The sequence below is a fragment of the Bufo bufo genome, chromosome 9 (assembly GCF_905171765.1).
Source record: "Bufo bufo chromosome 9, aBufBuf1.1, whole genome shotgun sequence".
Classification (NCBI taxonomy): domain Eukaryota; kingdom Metazoa; phylum Chordata; class Amphibia; order Anura; family Bufonidae; genus Bufo; species Bufo bufo.
In genome coordinates, this window is record NC_053397.1 from 202,668,476 (window position 1) to 202,685,206 (window position 16,731).

The 16,731-nt window shown below is 41.0% G+C and overlaps 1 protein-coding gene across 2 annotated transcripts in view; it reads left to right on the top strand.

Moving 5' to 3' along the window:
* SPATA6 (spermatogenesis associated 6) overlaps positions 1–16,731 on the top strand; it is a 79,325-nt gene that overhangs the window by 35,823 nt on the left and 26,771 nt on the right. For both annotated transcript variants that reach the window (XM_040408021.1, XM_040408022.1), the window contains one exon: positions 10,842–11,014. In XM_040408021.1, coding sequence (XP_040263955.1) covers positions 10,842–11,014 — 173 coding nt within the window. The remainder of the gene's footprint in view (positions 1–10,841; positions 11,015–16,731) is intronic.

The window sequence follows — 16,731 nt, forward strand, 5'->3', positions numbered from 1 at the left end:
AAAAGATGCGGACAGCACTCCGTGTGCTTTCTCCGCAGCCGTTGCTCCGTTCCGTGGTCCGCAAAAAAATATATAACCTGTCCTATTCTATTCTTGTCCGTTTTGCGGACAAGAATAGGCAGTTATATTAATGGCTGTCCGCGCCGTTCCTCAAATTGCGGAACGCACACGGACGCCACCCATGTTTTGCGTATCCGGTCATGTGCATGAGGCCTTGGGGTGGGGTTTTTCCAGCAGGGCTTCAAGCAGGCTTGGATATGTGTTGTTCGAGCTGGGAGGGCAAGGAGAGGTGGAGACTTTATCCTACAGACAATCCCCTTGCTCTGAGATGTAAACACAGGGCGCGGGACACATCATATACACTCACCTAAAGAATTATTAGGAACACCATACTAATACGGTGTTGGACCCCCTTTTGCCTTCAGAACTGCCTTAATTCTACGTGGCATTGATTCCACAAGGTGCTGATAGCATTCTTTAGAAATGTTGGCCCATATTGATAGGATAGCATCTTGCAGTTGATGGAGATTTGAGGGATGCACATCCAGGGCACGAAGCTCCCGTTCCACCACATCCCAAAGATGCTCTATTGGGTTGAGATCTGGTGACTGTGGGGCCATTTTAGTACAGTGAACTCATTGTCATGTTCAAGAAACCAAATTGAAATGATTGGAGCTTTGTGACATGGTGCATTATCCTGCTGGAAGTAGCCATCAGAGGATGGATACATGTTCTCATTCTGTTTACGCCAAATTCTGACTCTACCATTTGAATGTCTCAACAGAAATCGAGACTCATCAGACCAGGCAACATTTTTCCAGTCTTCCACAGTCCAATTTTGGTGAGCTTGTGCAAATTGTAGCCTCTTTTTCCTATTTGTAGTGGAGATGAGTGGTACCCGGTGGGGTCTTCTGCTGTTGTAGCCCATCCGCCTCAAGGTTGTGCGTGTTGTGGCTTCACAAATGCTTTGCTGAATACCTCGGTTGTAACGAGTGGTTATTTCAGTCAACGTTGCTCTTCTATCAGCTTGAATCAGTCGGCCCATTCTCCTCTGACCTCTAGCATCCACAAGGCATTTTCGCCCACAGGACTGCCGCATACTGGATGTTTTTCCCTTTTCACACCATTCTTTGTAAACCCTAGAAATGGTTGTGCGTGAAAATCCCAGTAACTGAGCAGATTGTGAAATACTCAGACCGGCCTGTCTGGCACCAACAACCATGCCACGCTCAAAATTGCCTAAATCACCTTTCTTTCCCATTCTGACATTCAGTTTGGAGTTCAGGAGATTGTCTTGACCAGGAGCACCCCCCTAAATGCATTGAAGCAACTGCCATGTGATTGGTTGACTAGATAATTGCATTAATGAGAAATAGAACAGGTGTTCCTAATAATTCTTTAGGTGAGTGTGTATATGTGTATATGTGTATATGTATATATATATATATATACACACATATATACACATACCCTTTTTCACTTTGATTTTTTTTTTTTGTCCTTTATTTTACCCTTTACGGCATGGTCTACTATATTTGTTGCAGTAAATCCTGCAGAGCCCCTTTAAAGGCAACCTATCTTTATGGCACACCAATTTTCTGGTGTAAAAGTTTCAAATTTTGTCTCAAGTGGCGTTTTATGCAAAATTTGCAATTTTTTTGCCCCTTTTCACCACTTTTGAAAAGTGGGCATGTTTTACTGTTGGGAGTTAGCTTCACTGTTCAGATGCCTAGCCCTGAAATCTCTTGTATGCACTGGCACATGCCTAGTAGATTTTACTTTGGATGTTCCTCCGCTCTTGAGATCTGAACTGCACATGCACTGATTTGAGCGTCGGCATGAGATTTCAAGGCCAGCTGTGAGAACCTTGATGGAGCTCGGTGGAAGAGAGGGAATGGCTAAGGCTACGTCTACACGACGACATTTGTCGCGCGACATTTTGTTGCACTAAGGTCGTGCGACAATTTTCATAATGGCAGTCTATGGTGTCGCACTGCAACATGCAACATACTGCGACGCGACTGTCGCAGAAAATCCATTCGAGATGGATTTTTCTGCGACTGTTGCGTCGCAATCGCAGCATGTTGCAGTGCGACACCATAGACTGCCATTATAAAAATTGTCACGCGACATTAGTGCAACAAAATGTTGCGCTACAAATGTTGCAGTGTAGTTGTGCCCTATCTGTCGCGCGACTTATGTCGTCGTGTAGACGTAGCCTAAGGAGGAAAAGCAGAACTTCGAGTGGCTAGGCCGGCACTCTGGTGCTCCAAACACCTCCTTAGCGTTTCTCCAGAACGACACAACGGATTGTTGCAAGAAAGAGATCATTGCACTCGGCATGATCAACTCCACCAGACGGTATGACTCGTTTACTAGTGTTGATCCTGCTGATGGATGCTTTTTTAAACCAGCTGCATGGTGGCTCAGTGGTTAGCACTGTTATTTTGCCAGGTCCAGTGGGTAAATCCGACCAAGGACACCTGCATGGAGTTCTCCCCTTGAATGTTTGGGTTTTCTTCAGGTCCTCAAGATAGGTTAATTGTCTCACTGTGAAATGTCCCTGAGATAAGGATCTAGATTATACCCCCCCATAGGGTGCAGGGATTTGACATTCAGCACTGCGGAATATGATTGCGCTATGATGTAAGCTACGAGAAATATTAACCCCCGTAATGCAATATTCAGTTGTCAGCAGCTACAAAAACAGAAACAAACCCAGGATTTCTAGCTGCGCTGATGTTTCGGCATGCAGACACCATTATTTTAAATTCTAATTTTCTTGTCTTGCCGCCTCCAGCTCACACCGTTAACGATAACCTCATAGAAGGCTTTGCAATATATATATATATATATTTTTTTTTTTTCCTCTCCATATAATTTACTTTCCTTGGACTGTCCCCATGATTCATGACTGTTTTATCATAGAGATTTTAATTAAAATTGATTTCTTTGAAGGAAAAAAAAAAAAAAAAGCAGGAACTTTTGGGCGCTTCTAGACAGACATGGTTGGTCTTTAATTCATCACTCCCTGGATGGCCCAGAGCCGCCGAGCTACCCAGCAAACCAAAGGGAGATTGAAATCTACCTTTATTAGCTGCTTGAAAACACAGTGCGGCTTTGAAATTAAAGGCAGGACGTGTCTGGAATGAACCCGACGGCAAGAAAAACAATAAACATAATATCGGCCACTTCCGGATGCAGATAAGATTTTCTCCAAGTTGCAGAACGCCAGATACCGATATGCTGATGCGGCTTGATTAATGGATTATTTTTTTTCCCATCAGCGCGCAGACATCTAAATGACTTCCTTCATAATTTCCATCCCTCTTGCTCAGTCACAGCCTAAAGCCAATGATATTTGCTTGCTTTGATTATTTTTTTTCCAGCTATAAGTATTCATAGCGAGGTGCGATGTGCTGCTATGCCGTAAAGATTCAAAATGGTTCAGGTGGATTTTGATTACATTTATGTTGCTTTTAAAAAAATTTTTCTTCTGTACTGAAATTTAAGAATATAAATGATCGTCCAGGGCCCCAGCGGTTGGACTCCCACTGATTAGACACTTAACCCCTATCCAGTGGATAGGGAATACGTTGTATTCATGGGACAACCCTTATTTTTGTATTTATTTGTTAAAGAATACAGCAGCATAGTCCTGTCCGTCTTAGGCTACTTTCACACTAGCGTTTTTTGCGGATCCGTCATGGATCTGCAAAAAACGCTTCCGTTATAATAATACAACCGCATGCATCCGTCATGAACGGATCCGGTTGTATTATGTCTTCTATAGCCATGACGGATCCGTCTTGAACACCATTGAAAGTCAATGGGGGACGGATCAGTTTTCTATTGTGTCAGAGAGAACGGATCAGTTCCCATTGACTTACATTGTGTGCCAGGACTGACCCGTTTGGCTCCGCTTCGTCAGGTGGACAGCAAAACGCTGCATACAGCCTCCGGAGCGGAATGGTGACTAAACGGAGGCAAACTGATGCATTCTGAGCGGATCCTTTTCCATTCATAGAAACATAGAATGTGTCGGCAGATAAGAACAATTTGGCCCATCTAGTCTGCCCAATATACTGAATACTATGAATAGCCCCTGGCCCTATCTTATATGAAGGATGGCCGTATGCCTATCCCATGCATGCTTAAACTCCTTCACTGTATTTGCAGCTACCACTTCTGCAGGAAGGCTATTCCATGCATCCACTACTCTCTCAGTAAAGTAATACTTCCTGATATTACTTTTAAACCTTTGCCCCTCTAATTTAAAACTATGTCCTCTTGTAGCAGTTTTTCTTTTTAAATATTCTCTCCTCTTTTACCTTGTTGATTCCCTTTATGTATTTAGCAGTTTCTATCATATCCCCTCTGTCTCGTCTTTCTTCCAAGCTATACATGTTAAGGTCCTTTAACCTTTCCTGGTAAGTTTTATCCTGCAATCCATGTACCAGTTTAGTAGCTCTTCTCTGAACTCTCTCCAAAGTATCAATATCCTTCTGGAGATATGGCCTCCAGTACTGCGCACAATACTCCAAATGAGGTCTCACTAGTGCTCTGTAGAGCGGCATGAGCGCTTCCCTCTTTCTACTGCTTATACCTCTCCCTATACACCCAAGCATTCTGCTAGCATTTCCTGCTGCTCTATGACATTGTCTGCCTACCTTTCTGAAATAATGACCCCTAAATCCCTTTCCTCAGATACTGAGGTTAGGACTGTATCACTGATATTCTGCTCTTGGGTTTTTATGCCCCAGGTGCATTATCTTGCACTTATCAACATTAAAGTTTAGTTGCCAGATTTTTGACCATTCCTCTAGTTTTCCTAAATCCTTTTCCATTTGGTGTATCCCTCCAGGAACATCAACCCTGTTACAAATCTTTGTGTCATCAGCAAAAAGACACACCTTACCATCGAGGCCTTCTGCAATTTCTCTGATAAAGATATTAAACAATATGGGTCCCAGAACAGATCCCTGAGGTACCCCACTGGTAACAAGACCATGGTCTGAATAGCACCTCCCTCTTTCTACTAGTAATTCCTCTTGCTATACACCCAAGCATTCTGCTAGCATTTCCTGCTGCTCTATGACATTGTCTGCCTACCTTTAAGTCTTCTGGAATAATGACCCCTAAATCCCTTTCCTCAGATACTGAGGTTAGGACTGTATCACTGATTTTATATTCTGCTCTTGGGTTTTTACGTCCCAGGTGCATTATCTTGCACTTATCAACATTCAATTTTAGTTGCCATATTTTTGACCATTCCTCTAGTTTTCCTAAGTCCTTTTCCATTTGGTGTATCCCTCCAGGAACATCAACCCTGTTACAAATCTTTGTGTCATCAGCAAAAAGACACATCTTACCATCGAGGCCTTCTGCAATTTCGCTGATAAAGATATTAAAAAATATGGGTCCCAGAACAGATCCCTGAGGTACCCCACTGGTAACAAGACCATGGTCTGAATATACTCCATTGACTACAACCCTCTGTTGCCTGTCCCTCAGCCACTGCCTAATCCATTCAACAATATGGGAGTCCAAGCACAAAGACTGCAATTTATTGATAAGCTTTCTATGTGGGACAGTATCAAAAGCCTTACTAAAGTCTAGATAAGCAATGTCTACTGCACCTCCTCCATCTATTATTTTAGTCACCCAATCAAAAAAATCAATAAGATTAGTTTGACATGATCTCCCTGAAGTAAACCCATGCTGTTTTTCATCTTTCAATCCATGGGATTTTAGATGTTCCACAATCCTCTCCTTAAGTATGGTTTCCATTAATTTCCCCCCTATTGATGTCAGGCTTACTGGCCTATAGTTGCCCGATTCCTCCCTACTACCTTTCTTGTGAATGGGCACAACATTTTCTAATTTCCAATCTTCTGGGACGACTCCTGTTGCCAGTGATTGGTTAAATAAATCTGTTAATGGTTTTGCTAGTTCACTGCTGAGCTCTTTTAATAGCTTTGGGTGTATCCCATCAGGCCCCTGTGACTTATTTGTATTGATTTTAGACAGCTGACTTAGAACCTCTTCCTCTGTAAAGACACATGCATCAAAAGATTCATTAGTCTTCTTTCCTAACTGAGGTCCTTCTCCTTCATTTTCCTTTGTAAAAACTGAACAGAAATATTCATTGAGGCAGTCAGCTAGTTCTTTATCTTCTTCCATATACCTTCCTTCTTTTGTTTTTAATTTGGTAATTCCTTGTTTTAGTTTCCTTTTTTTCATTTATGTATCTGAAGAATGCATTCTCGCCTTTTTTCCCTGACTGAGCTAATTTCTCTTCTGCCTGTGCTTTGGAAGCTCTTATAACTTGTTTGGCCTCTCTCTGCCTAATCTTATAAATTTGTCTGTCATCCTTTTTGTTTTTTCTTATAATTCCTAAATGCTATCTTTTTGTTTTTAATGATTTTGGCCACTTCTGCTGAGTACCACAGTGGTCTCTTCCTTTTTTTGCTTTTACTGACAAGCCTAATGCAATTTTCTGTTGCCTTCAATAGTGCCACTTTTAAGTAGTCCCATTTCTCCTGGACTCCAATGAAACTGTTCCAGTCTGATAGGGACTTGTATACCACTAATCTAATTTTAGAAAAGTCAGTTTTTCTAAAATCTAAAACTTTTGTTTTTGTGTGGTGTGACTCAGTCACTGTACTTATAGTAAACCACACTGACTGGTGATCACTAGATCCCAAGCTTTCCCCTACAGTAATATCAGATACCAAATTGCCATTTGTGAATACTAAATCTAAAATGGCCTCCTTCCGGGTTGGCTCCTCCACTACTTGCTGTAGAGATAATCCCAGTAGGGAATTTAGAATATCTGTACTCCTGGCAGAACTAGCTATTTTGGTTTTCCAGTTTACATCTGGAAGATTGAAGTCTGCCATAATGATAACTTCCCCCTTCAATGTCATTTTAGCTATTTCCTCAACTAGTAGATCATCTAATTCTTTGACTTGGCTAGGTGGTCTATATATCACACCTACACGAGTTACCTTATGATTATCAAGCTGCACGGTAACCCAAACTGACTCTCTAAATTGTTTTCGCTAACTTGTATCAAATTCGATTTTATGTTATCTTTCACATACAGGGCCACCCCTCCCCTTCTTGCCTTCTCTGTCTTTCCTGTATAGAGAGAAACCTGGTATTGATATATCCCAGTCATTACTCCCCTTGAACCACGTCTCAGTAACAGCCACTACATCTATATTCTCAGATGCCATTATAGCCTCAAGTTCATTGATCTTATTCCCTAGACTGCGAGCATTTGTAGACAAGACTCTGAGCTTGTCATTTCTTAACCTTTGTGCTACTGGCCTCTTCTGGCATTGTTCCGGGGGGCAGTTGGACTGCTGGATTATCACTCTTTTGCCCCCCTTTCCTAGTTTAAATGCTTCTTAGCAAATACCTGGAACTGTTCACCGAGGACATTCGTTCCTTTAAGAGAAAGATGCAAACAATCTTTCTTGTACAGTTCTTTTCCATTCCAACAAGAGCTAACATGAGACACAAAGCCAAACCCTTGGTTCAGACACCATTCACCAAGCCATACATTGAATTCCTTAATGCGCATCTTCCTGTCATGCTGAAGGTTATGCACAGGCAAAACTGCAGAGAATGAAACAGTTGCTGCAACCTCCCGTATATCCTTTCCAAGTGTGTGAAAAGCTTCTTTCACCTTTGAAACCTCATTGCAAGCCAGATCGTTTGTCCCAGGAATGCATTAGGGCAAAACTGATCCGTTTTGGACCGCTGGTGAGAGCCCTGAACGGATCTCGCAAACGGAAAGCCAAAACGCCAGTGTGAAAGTAGCCTTAGTGGTGGTTGATGGACTGCTGTGTGATCCACAGTGGGGGAAGGTGGGAAGAAGCAGCCTATGCCTATAATATGCTGCTCTTGCATAGGTCAGCATAGTCATGTTACAAATCTATACTAAAACATATTTTTTTTTCTAAACATTCTTTAATGTGTTTTTGTTATGATTATGGACGCGGCTATCCCCTCTGAGCTACTTTAACAGCAGTTCCAGAATATCTATGTAAACAGAAGTAAGCTCTGTCTTTGAGTTTGTAAAGCAAGGTTTTAATTGGTCCTTGCCCTTTAATTCTTTGTCTTATAAATGATTAGAGATGTCTTATACCTGGTCGCATTCCTGCAGTATTAGGTAACTACATGCTTACTTACCTTTACGTAGGGTTAGGTGGGGCCAGGAGAATAGAAAACACGTAGCTGATGTCATCAGTGTAAGATGTGTCTTACTATCATCACCTCTCCTTGTATTATATGAGCTTCGGCTGAGTGCCATGTTGGACACTGGTCGAAGTGGAGCTGGCCCATTTGTGTTCACCGTGACTTTAACTTTACTTGATCTTTATACCTTTTATCATAGATTAGTAAACTCTTTATCCCAAACTTCAGATACTACGATAATACAGACTTCTTTGTGATGTTGTGGGCAGCAGGGTGAGAGGGAGGAATGATCCTGTTGTTCGCCGGGCACCAAAAAGCTTTAGAAGGTTTAAAACTGGACTAAAATTGCATCATCATCTCCTCTACTTCGGGAGCTACAGCCTTTACAAATCGGTTTGGGAGTCACAGCAGCTGAAAGTTAAAGCATGTTTCAGCTGTTTTACCTCTCGACCTGATTTCTAAAGGCTATGGGGGAGATTTATCAAAACTGACTTAGTTCCCCATAGCAACTAATCAGATTACACCTTTCATTTTCTAAAAGAGCTTTGAAAAATAGAAGGTGGAATCTGATTGGTTAATATGTGCAACTAAGCCAGTTTTTCTGTACACCTGATAGAGATAATGCTGTGGTCCTGGTCTTGTTTTGAAGCTTAGATTCAAACAAGACCAGGCCCACATTTCTAGTTGTTACAGAGCCCAAAATATGAAGGGTTAAATCAGCCCCTACTTCAGCTGGCTGTGATCTCAGCCAACCTGTAGGAGGAGAGGGGAGAGCTGACGTGCTGCAGTAGGATAGAAAGAACATCCTCTCTCATGATAACTACTTATCTAACATTAGCCCTCATACGATCAGGTCATCAGAAAAATAAAAAGAGTCTTGGAATATATGTACACAAAAACAAATAATTTTGTAAAAGGAAGTCTTTTTTTTATTGTGCGAGTATTATAAGATAATTAAAACTATATAAATTTGGTATCCTAATAATCGTGCTGACCAATAAAATAAAGTTGTCATGGTACACATTGAACCCTGTAAAAAGAAATCTTACAAAATAAAATTGAATTTGCTGTTATTTTTATCCCCTTTTCCCCCCCCCCCCCCCAAAAAAAAAGTTTATTACACTATATGTACCCCAAAATTGTTTAAAAAAAACAAAAACTACAACCTGTCCCGCAAAAAAAAGTTATGACCACTGGAACAGAGAGGGGGAGGGAATGTTACTGGTAATTACGGCTAAAATGATGTCACTAAGGGGACCTTACTTGTGCTAGATTTACTTCTGACAGGTTTAAAATCGAAGGGTTTCTCCAATTTTAATGGGGGTTGGTTAAGGGAAGGAAGTGATGTCCATCACCTATATTCTGTGGTGGATCCTTTGCTATCTGTCTGTCTATCCGTCTACCTAATCTATCAGTCTATCCACCATATGTTTCACTTCTTCATTAGTCGCACCTGATGATAAGACCACACCTAGGTTTTAGAGGAGGAAATTAAGAAAAGATGATAAATATTTTTAATCAGATCCGACCCCCATATCAGATCCTTAGATCAGACCCCCATATCAGATCCTCAGATCGGGACCTTAGGTCAGACCCCCATAGGACCTCCTTGTCAGACCCCGTATAAGACCTCAGATCATACCTTAAAACAAATTCACTTACCTCTCCTGCTCCGCTGCTACTCTGCAGGTACAGCGTTCTCTTCTGCTGCACTGTGATCTGACTGCGTACAGCGCCAGGTCATAGTGTGTGCACGAAGTATAATGGAAGCTCTCAATAATATTTGCTTTATAAGACACACTGACATTTCCATCCACGTTTGGGGGGGGGGGGGGGGGGAAGTGCATTTTGTTAAGCAAAAAATACAGTAATCTATCTAATCTCTGTTACCTGTTGTCTTAATCCTGCCCGTGCTGATAATGAGAGGACTGCTGAGAAGTAATTTCCACAGAACAGGAAGCTTTAGCCAATTATAGGTCCCAGCGACCAGTGTGAAAACTGCAAAATTTCAGGAAATGTTGAATATGGATAGCTACATGAAAAATTTATTAAACATTACTCTTGGCTTTACCAATCCCAAATTTTTGGGGAAAGGTGGTTGACAGCAAATGTTATGTATATGGGCAGCTTTAGATTCCCCGATGTGTGTGTGTGTGTGTGTGTGTGTGTGTGTGTATATATATATATATATATATATATATATATATATATATATATATATATATATATATATATATATATAGATATAGATATAGATATAGATATATATATATATATATATATATATATATATATATATATATATATATATATATATATATATATATAGATATATATAGAAGAAAAGTCCAGCGGGAGCACCACCAGGAGTCGGGTGCAAAATCCACAGAGGCAGCGGCAATACCCCAACAATATGGCTTGAAAAAGATAGGACTGCACTCCAGATAAAGTGAAAAATCAGTGGAGTTTTATTCACCCATAACTTTGGCAACTTAGCAGAGTTAAGTTGCCAAAGTTATGGGTGAATAAAACTCCACTGATTTTTCACTTTATCTGGAGTGCAGTCCTATCTTTTTCAAGCTATATATATATATATATATATATAAAATTTATTTTACCTCCTTTGTGTGCAGGACCTGAGGAGGATGCATATCGATGACCTTCAGATGTCCTTGGACAATGTTAATAACAAAAGGCTCCAAGAGTCACCGCTCAGAACTACATCAGCACTGTCTCGCTCAGCTCCACCGTCAGTCCTGAGGCACCCTCCCAGTCCTGTGCTCAGCAGATCCTCCCTTAGAGAAAGGTAACAGTCTTATCGTCTGCATTTGTATAATAACTGAGACTATTTGGTCAATTATTATAATGGCAAAATTGCTTTGATCGTCTTGCATAGGACCTTGATACGTTGTGAAGAAATCAATCTCAAGGTGTTACTTTTATGTAATCTCTCCATCTCGGGAATGCTGTCCCATCTAAAACTGTGCGATGGCAGTCAGCAGAATTGCTGCCTAATTGTTCAATATACAAAGTTGCTGAGCACTTCGATTTTTCTGAAAGGAAAGATTTGTATCTCGGTCTTTTTATGGTAGGTGTCACTCGCTGTCAGTCATAGATGGAAGCAAAGCGGAGGCACAAAGGTGCGAGGAGCTTGTCGTTTCGCTACACTACTGTAGAACTCCAATTCCTTTAATCCAGTAATCCAGAAAATGTTCTCTTGTTTATTTTTTTCCTCTCTCTAAATGTCCTCATCACCTTCAAAATGTAGTTTTTATTTAGTCATCTGATAAAACAGGATATTTTATAAACTGGCATCTGTACCAGGACTCTGGTTTTATATAAATAATTAGTACACATCATATTGGTAGGGGGAAGTGGCTTCTGCTTGCCCTCCTTCCCTGTCCTTCCTCGTACCCTGCCTAAAGGAGATGCGGTGAACGCTGTAAAAAACAATGATGGAATTGCTGTTGTTGTCACCTCATCTCCACAAAAAATAACAAGTGATCAAAAAGTCATATGTACCCCAAAATGATACCAATAAAAAGTACAGCCCGTCCTGCAAAAAACAAGCCCCCACACAGCTATATTGGTGAAATATTTTTAAAGTTATGGACTTTAGTATATGGCGGTGCAAAATATAATTTAGTGATTTTATGCTGAAAAAGTAGTAATACATAAAACAACTATATAAATTTGGTATCCCGATAACAGTATCAACCAACAGGATATAATTATCCTATTTACCGTAAGAGGAACCACAAAAAAATTAAAGTAAAAAACACTGACACAATTGCCATTTTTACCCAATACACCTCCACAATTTTTTTTTATAAAAAGTAATCAAAAAGACTTATGTACCCCAAAATCATACCAATAAAAACTAAAGCCCCTCCCGTAAAAAAAAACAAGCTCTCAAACAGCTACCTTGGTGAAAAAATTAAAATGTTACGGCCCCTAAAAACAATTTCAGCAATTTACATGTTAGAAAATCCTGATGCCGCTCCTTCCCTTCTGAATGCTGCCGTGCCCCCAAACAGCGGTTTACGACCACATGTATGGTGTTGCCGTGTTCAGGAAAAAATGCATTACAAATTGTGGGGTGCATTTTCTCCTTTAAGCCCTTGTGAAAATAAAAAAAATTGGGGCTAAAGCAACATTATATTGGAAATAAGTCAATTTTTCATTTTCACAGCCATGCATTTCTAAATTCTATGAAACACTCACTTCACCCCTAGATTTATTCCTTGAGGGGTGTAGTTTCAAAAGTGGGGTCACTTTTTGGAGGTTTTCTTTCTAGGGTTTCCTCAGGGTATCTTCAAATATGACATGGCACCTGAAAACCATTCCAGCAAAATCTGCCCTCCGCTAACCATAGCAATATGGCGCTCCTTTCCTTCTGCGCTTTGCCGTGCACCCATACTGCAGGTTCACACCACATATGGGGTGTTTCTGTTAACTGCAGAATCTGGGTAATAAATATTGAGGTTTGTTTGGCTGTTAACCCTTGCTGTGTTAGAGGAAAAATAATCAAGGGTACTTTCACACTTTCGTTATTCTTTTCCGGCACTGAGTTCCGTCCTAGGGGCTCAATACTGATCAGTTTTATCCTAATGCATTCTGAATGGAGAGGATGCATCAGGACGTCTTCAGTTCAGTCTATTTGCCTTTTCAGGACGGAGATAATACCGCAGCATGCTGCAGTTTTATCTCCGTCCAAAATTCCGGAACACTTGCCAGAATGCCGGATCCGGCATTTTTTCCCATTGAAATGCATTAATGCCGGATCCGGCAAAACGGATCAGTTTTTGCGGTCTGCGCATGCTCAGACCGCAAAAAATGTGAAAAAAAATAAACGCCGGATCTGTTTTTTCCAGATGACACAGAAGAGACGGATCTGGCATTTCTGTGCATTTGTCATACGGATCAGGATCCTGATCCTTCTGACAAATGCCATCAGTTTGCATACGTTTTGACGGATCGGCAGGCACTGCCTGCCGGAATCCTCTGCCGCAAGTGTGAAAATACCCTAAAATAGAAAACCTGCATTTTGCTTTAATTCTTGTGGAACACCTAAAGGGGTTAACAAAGTTTGTAAAATCAGTTTTGAATAATTTGAGGGGTGTAGTTTCTAATATGGGGTCATTTATGGGTGGTTTCTACTATGTAGGCCTCACAAAGTGACTTCATAACTACTGCTCCTTAAAAAAGTGGGTTCTGGCAATTTTCTAAAAATTTTTAAAATTTGCTTTCTAAGCCTTCTAACGTCCTAAAAAATAAAATGATATTTACAAAATGATGCCAACATAAAGTATACATATGTGGAATGTAAAGTAATAACTCTTTTATGAAGTATCACTATCTGTCTTAAAAGCGGAGAAATTCTAATTTTCAAAATTGCTGAGAAATTCGCCAATGTGTGTTTTAATATATATATTTTTTTTATGCATAAAGGTAAAATGTATCAACTCAAATTCACCACTAATATAAAGTATGATGTGTCTCGGCGCTCACCATACCTGCAGTGAACGCTGCGGCTTCCCCAAATAGCTGATCGTGGGAGTCCTGGGAGTCAGACCCCCGTCACTCATACTGATGTTCTATCCTCGGGATAGGACATCGATATGAAAATCCCTTTTAATGGTTGCAATCTAGGATAGTGTTTGAATTAGAGAGGAGTGTTGCGAGCTGATTCTACGTCCGAAGTCGCTCCTCTTAAAAATTTGTTATAATGCTGTACGGAGAACTTTCTCCATACAGCATTAGAGTGTACCGCCTACGATGAGGCAAAGTCCGTTATTCACAAAGTCGCTCGCCACTTCGTTGAATAACTTTGGTAATTGATTATTACGGTGAAAAACCACTTGAAAACTTGGAACCGAACTCTGCTTCTGTTCCCAGTGGTACCTTGGACAACCCCTTTAATCTACATAGATAATCAGTATTTTTTAACTCCTTCACCAAATGTACAAAAAGAAATCTCTGACTTCTTCCCCCACTAATTCCTTTGCATTATTTATCTTGCTCGTCTCTGATCTCTGGCTCGGGATGCTGTCATACTTTCCTCACTAAAGCTGCCAAGACGTATCTGGATGCCAGAAAATGACTTTCAGTTCATCCAGCCGCACAGCACTATAAAAATTCAAATTACTGTGAGTCTGAACTCAGATCTGTCTTTCAAATGTGTGGGATGCTGTTAAACAAACAACGTTCCCCGGGAGCCGAGCTTTCCTGCTGGAATTATAGACCCTGACGAGAAGCAAGAATTCACTCTTATATTCCTTTCCCTTAGGCCTCTTGCACACGAACGTATTTTCATTCAGTTCCAGTTTTTTTTGCAGACCGTATACAGAACCATTCATTTCAATGGGTCCGCCCAAAAAAACGGAAGGTACTCCATGTGCATTCCGTTTCCATATTTCCGTTCCGCAAAAAAAAAAAGAACATGTCCTATTATTGTCTGCATTACGGACAAGGATAGTACAGTTCTATGAAGGGCCAGCTGTTCTGTTCCGCAAAATACGGAATGCACGCGGATGTCATCCGTATATTTTGTGGACTGCAAAATGCATACGGTCCTGCAAGAGGCCTTAGAAGGGGGGGGGGGAATATATAAAAAAAAAAATATATATGTTCCAATGCATCTAAAATGAAGCAACTTCGCCGATAGTCCTTTTTTAAAATGTCCTGTTATTTTTTTGTCCGCAGCTTCTCTGCAGACCTGTGCGTTTCCAAGGTTACAGACTACATTCAAACACTGTAGTCTGGTCCTGCAGTCATACTCCTTTCCATCTTTCCCCTACAGTAAGTCTGGCTAAAGTACCGGTACCTTTGGTAAGTTAGCAAGAAGCGTCTGACAACTGATGGCAGGATCAGACTACGAGTTTGTTTGTAGTCTGTAACCATGGAGACACATAGGCCTACATAGGAGCTGTACACACAGTCACAGATTTTTAATTAAGTCTATTTGCAAGGTTGTTTCCTTTTTTCATTTTCCATACGTTGAAACATCACCTTAAGTTTTAGTCTAGTACAAGTCAGTGATTACTTCCATGTGGACAGAAGTGTTTTTTTTTTTTTTGTTTTTTTTTAGAATATCAAGGTCAACTTTTTACACATGGTTTTAAAAATCTATATAATGCATTTATAGTGACAATTAACATGATTAGATATTCTTGGCAGCTCTAGTCACAGTTTCCTAGGCTGCATAGAACCTACCTACTGTACCAATCTACCTACCTACCTACCTACCTAATCACTTGCAACCTTTTTAATTCCTATTGCCACCAGACTCATTAACGCGCACGTATACCGATTGACTTCATTGTTCACTTGTTAGTGAAGCTGTTGGAGATCTATTCAAGTAATGTTCAGCTCCTCTGGATATCAGCACTAGCAAAGGAGGATAAGAGCCATCAACAGCACCTTAAAGGGGTTATCCGAGACTAATGCCTCCTTCACATGTCAGTGTTCGGTAAGTGATTTCCATCAGTGACTGTGAGCCAAAACCAGGTGCGGCTCTAAACGCAGAACAGGTGCAGATCTTTCCCTTATACCGTATGTCTGTGGAGGCTCCAATCCTGGTTTTGGCTCATAATCACTGATGGAAATCACTGGCCAAAACACTGACGTGTGAATGAGGCATAAATCATACCTCCAGACGTGGCCGACTCACGGTGTTGATGATACTCACCTGGTCCCCACTGCTGGAGTCGGTCTGTGTTTACTCCCGAACCGACACTTCCACTCCCCGCTGTGCCAATGTCAACATCTGTCGACAGGAGGGACACTTGATTGCTGCAGCCAATCATAGGCCGCAGCGGTGACCTGCTCCCCTTGCATGGTTGTGATGTTACATGACGTTTCTCCATACACTATAGGACGAACCAGGACAGAGAACTGCTCTGTGTATTAACTTATGTACGGCAGATTCAGGGGCATTGCAGTAAGTCTGGGGTTTAACAGTGACTTTTTTAATTGTGCTAATATCATGGGTTACTGTGTCCGTCTAACATCCTTAAAGGGGTTTTCTGGGATTACTGAGGTTTTTAACAGAAACGCTCATGTAGTTACTTACCCCATGTACATCTTCCTTTTTCTTTTCCAATTTGGAGTCTCTGGATACATTTTTACCATATAAACCAATTCCTCTGGTTTGTTTCCATCCTGTAGGTAGCACTTCCTGTTGCTGTATCCAACCAAACCCATGATGCACTTCTGCTTCCTCTGCCACAGCTCCAGCACCGCCCCTAACCACGCCCAGCTAGTTTATAGCTCCTCCCACCCATCTAGTTACATAGACACTACCCTAGCACTGCCCCTAACCACACCCAGCTAGTTTATAGCTTCTCCCACCCATCTAGTTACATAGACGCTCCTCTATTACTGCCCCGGCCATGGACACGACATCACAGGAAATAAGACAGAGCTGCATGGACATGGTCATGTGACCACAGCTCAGAACAAGAGATAGGAGCAATACAAGTAACAGAAATATATTACAAAATTACAGTGACCATCATAAAT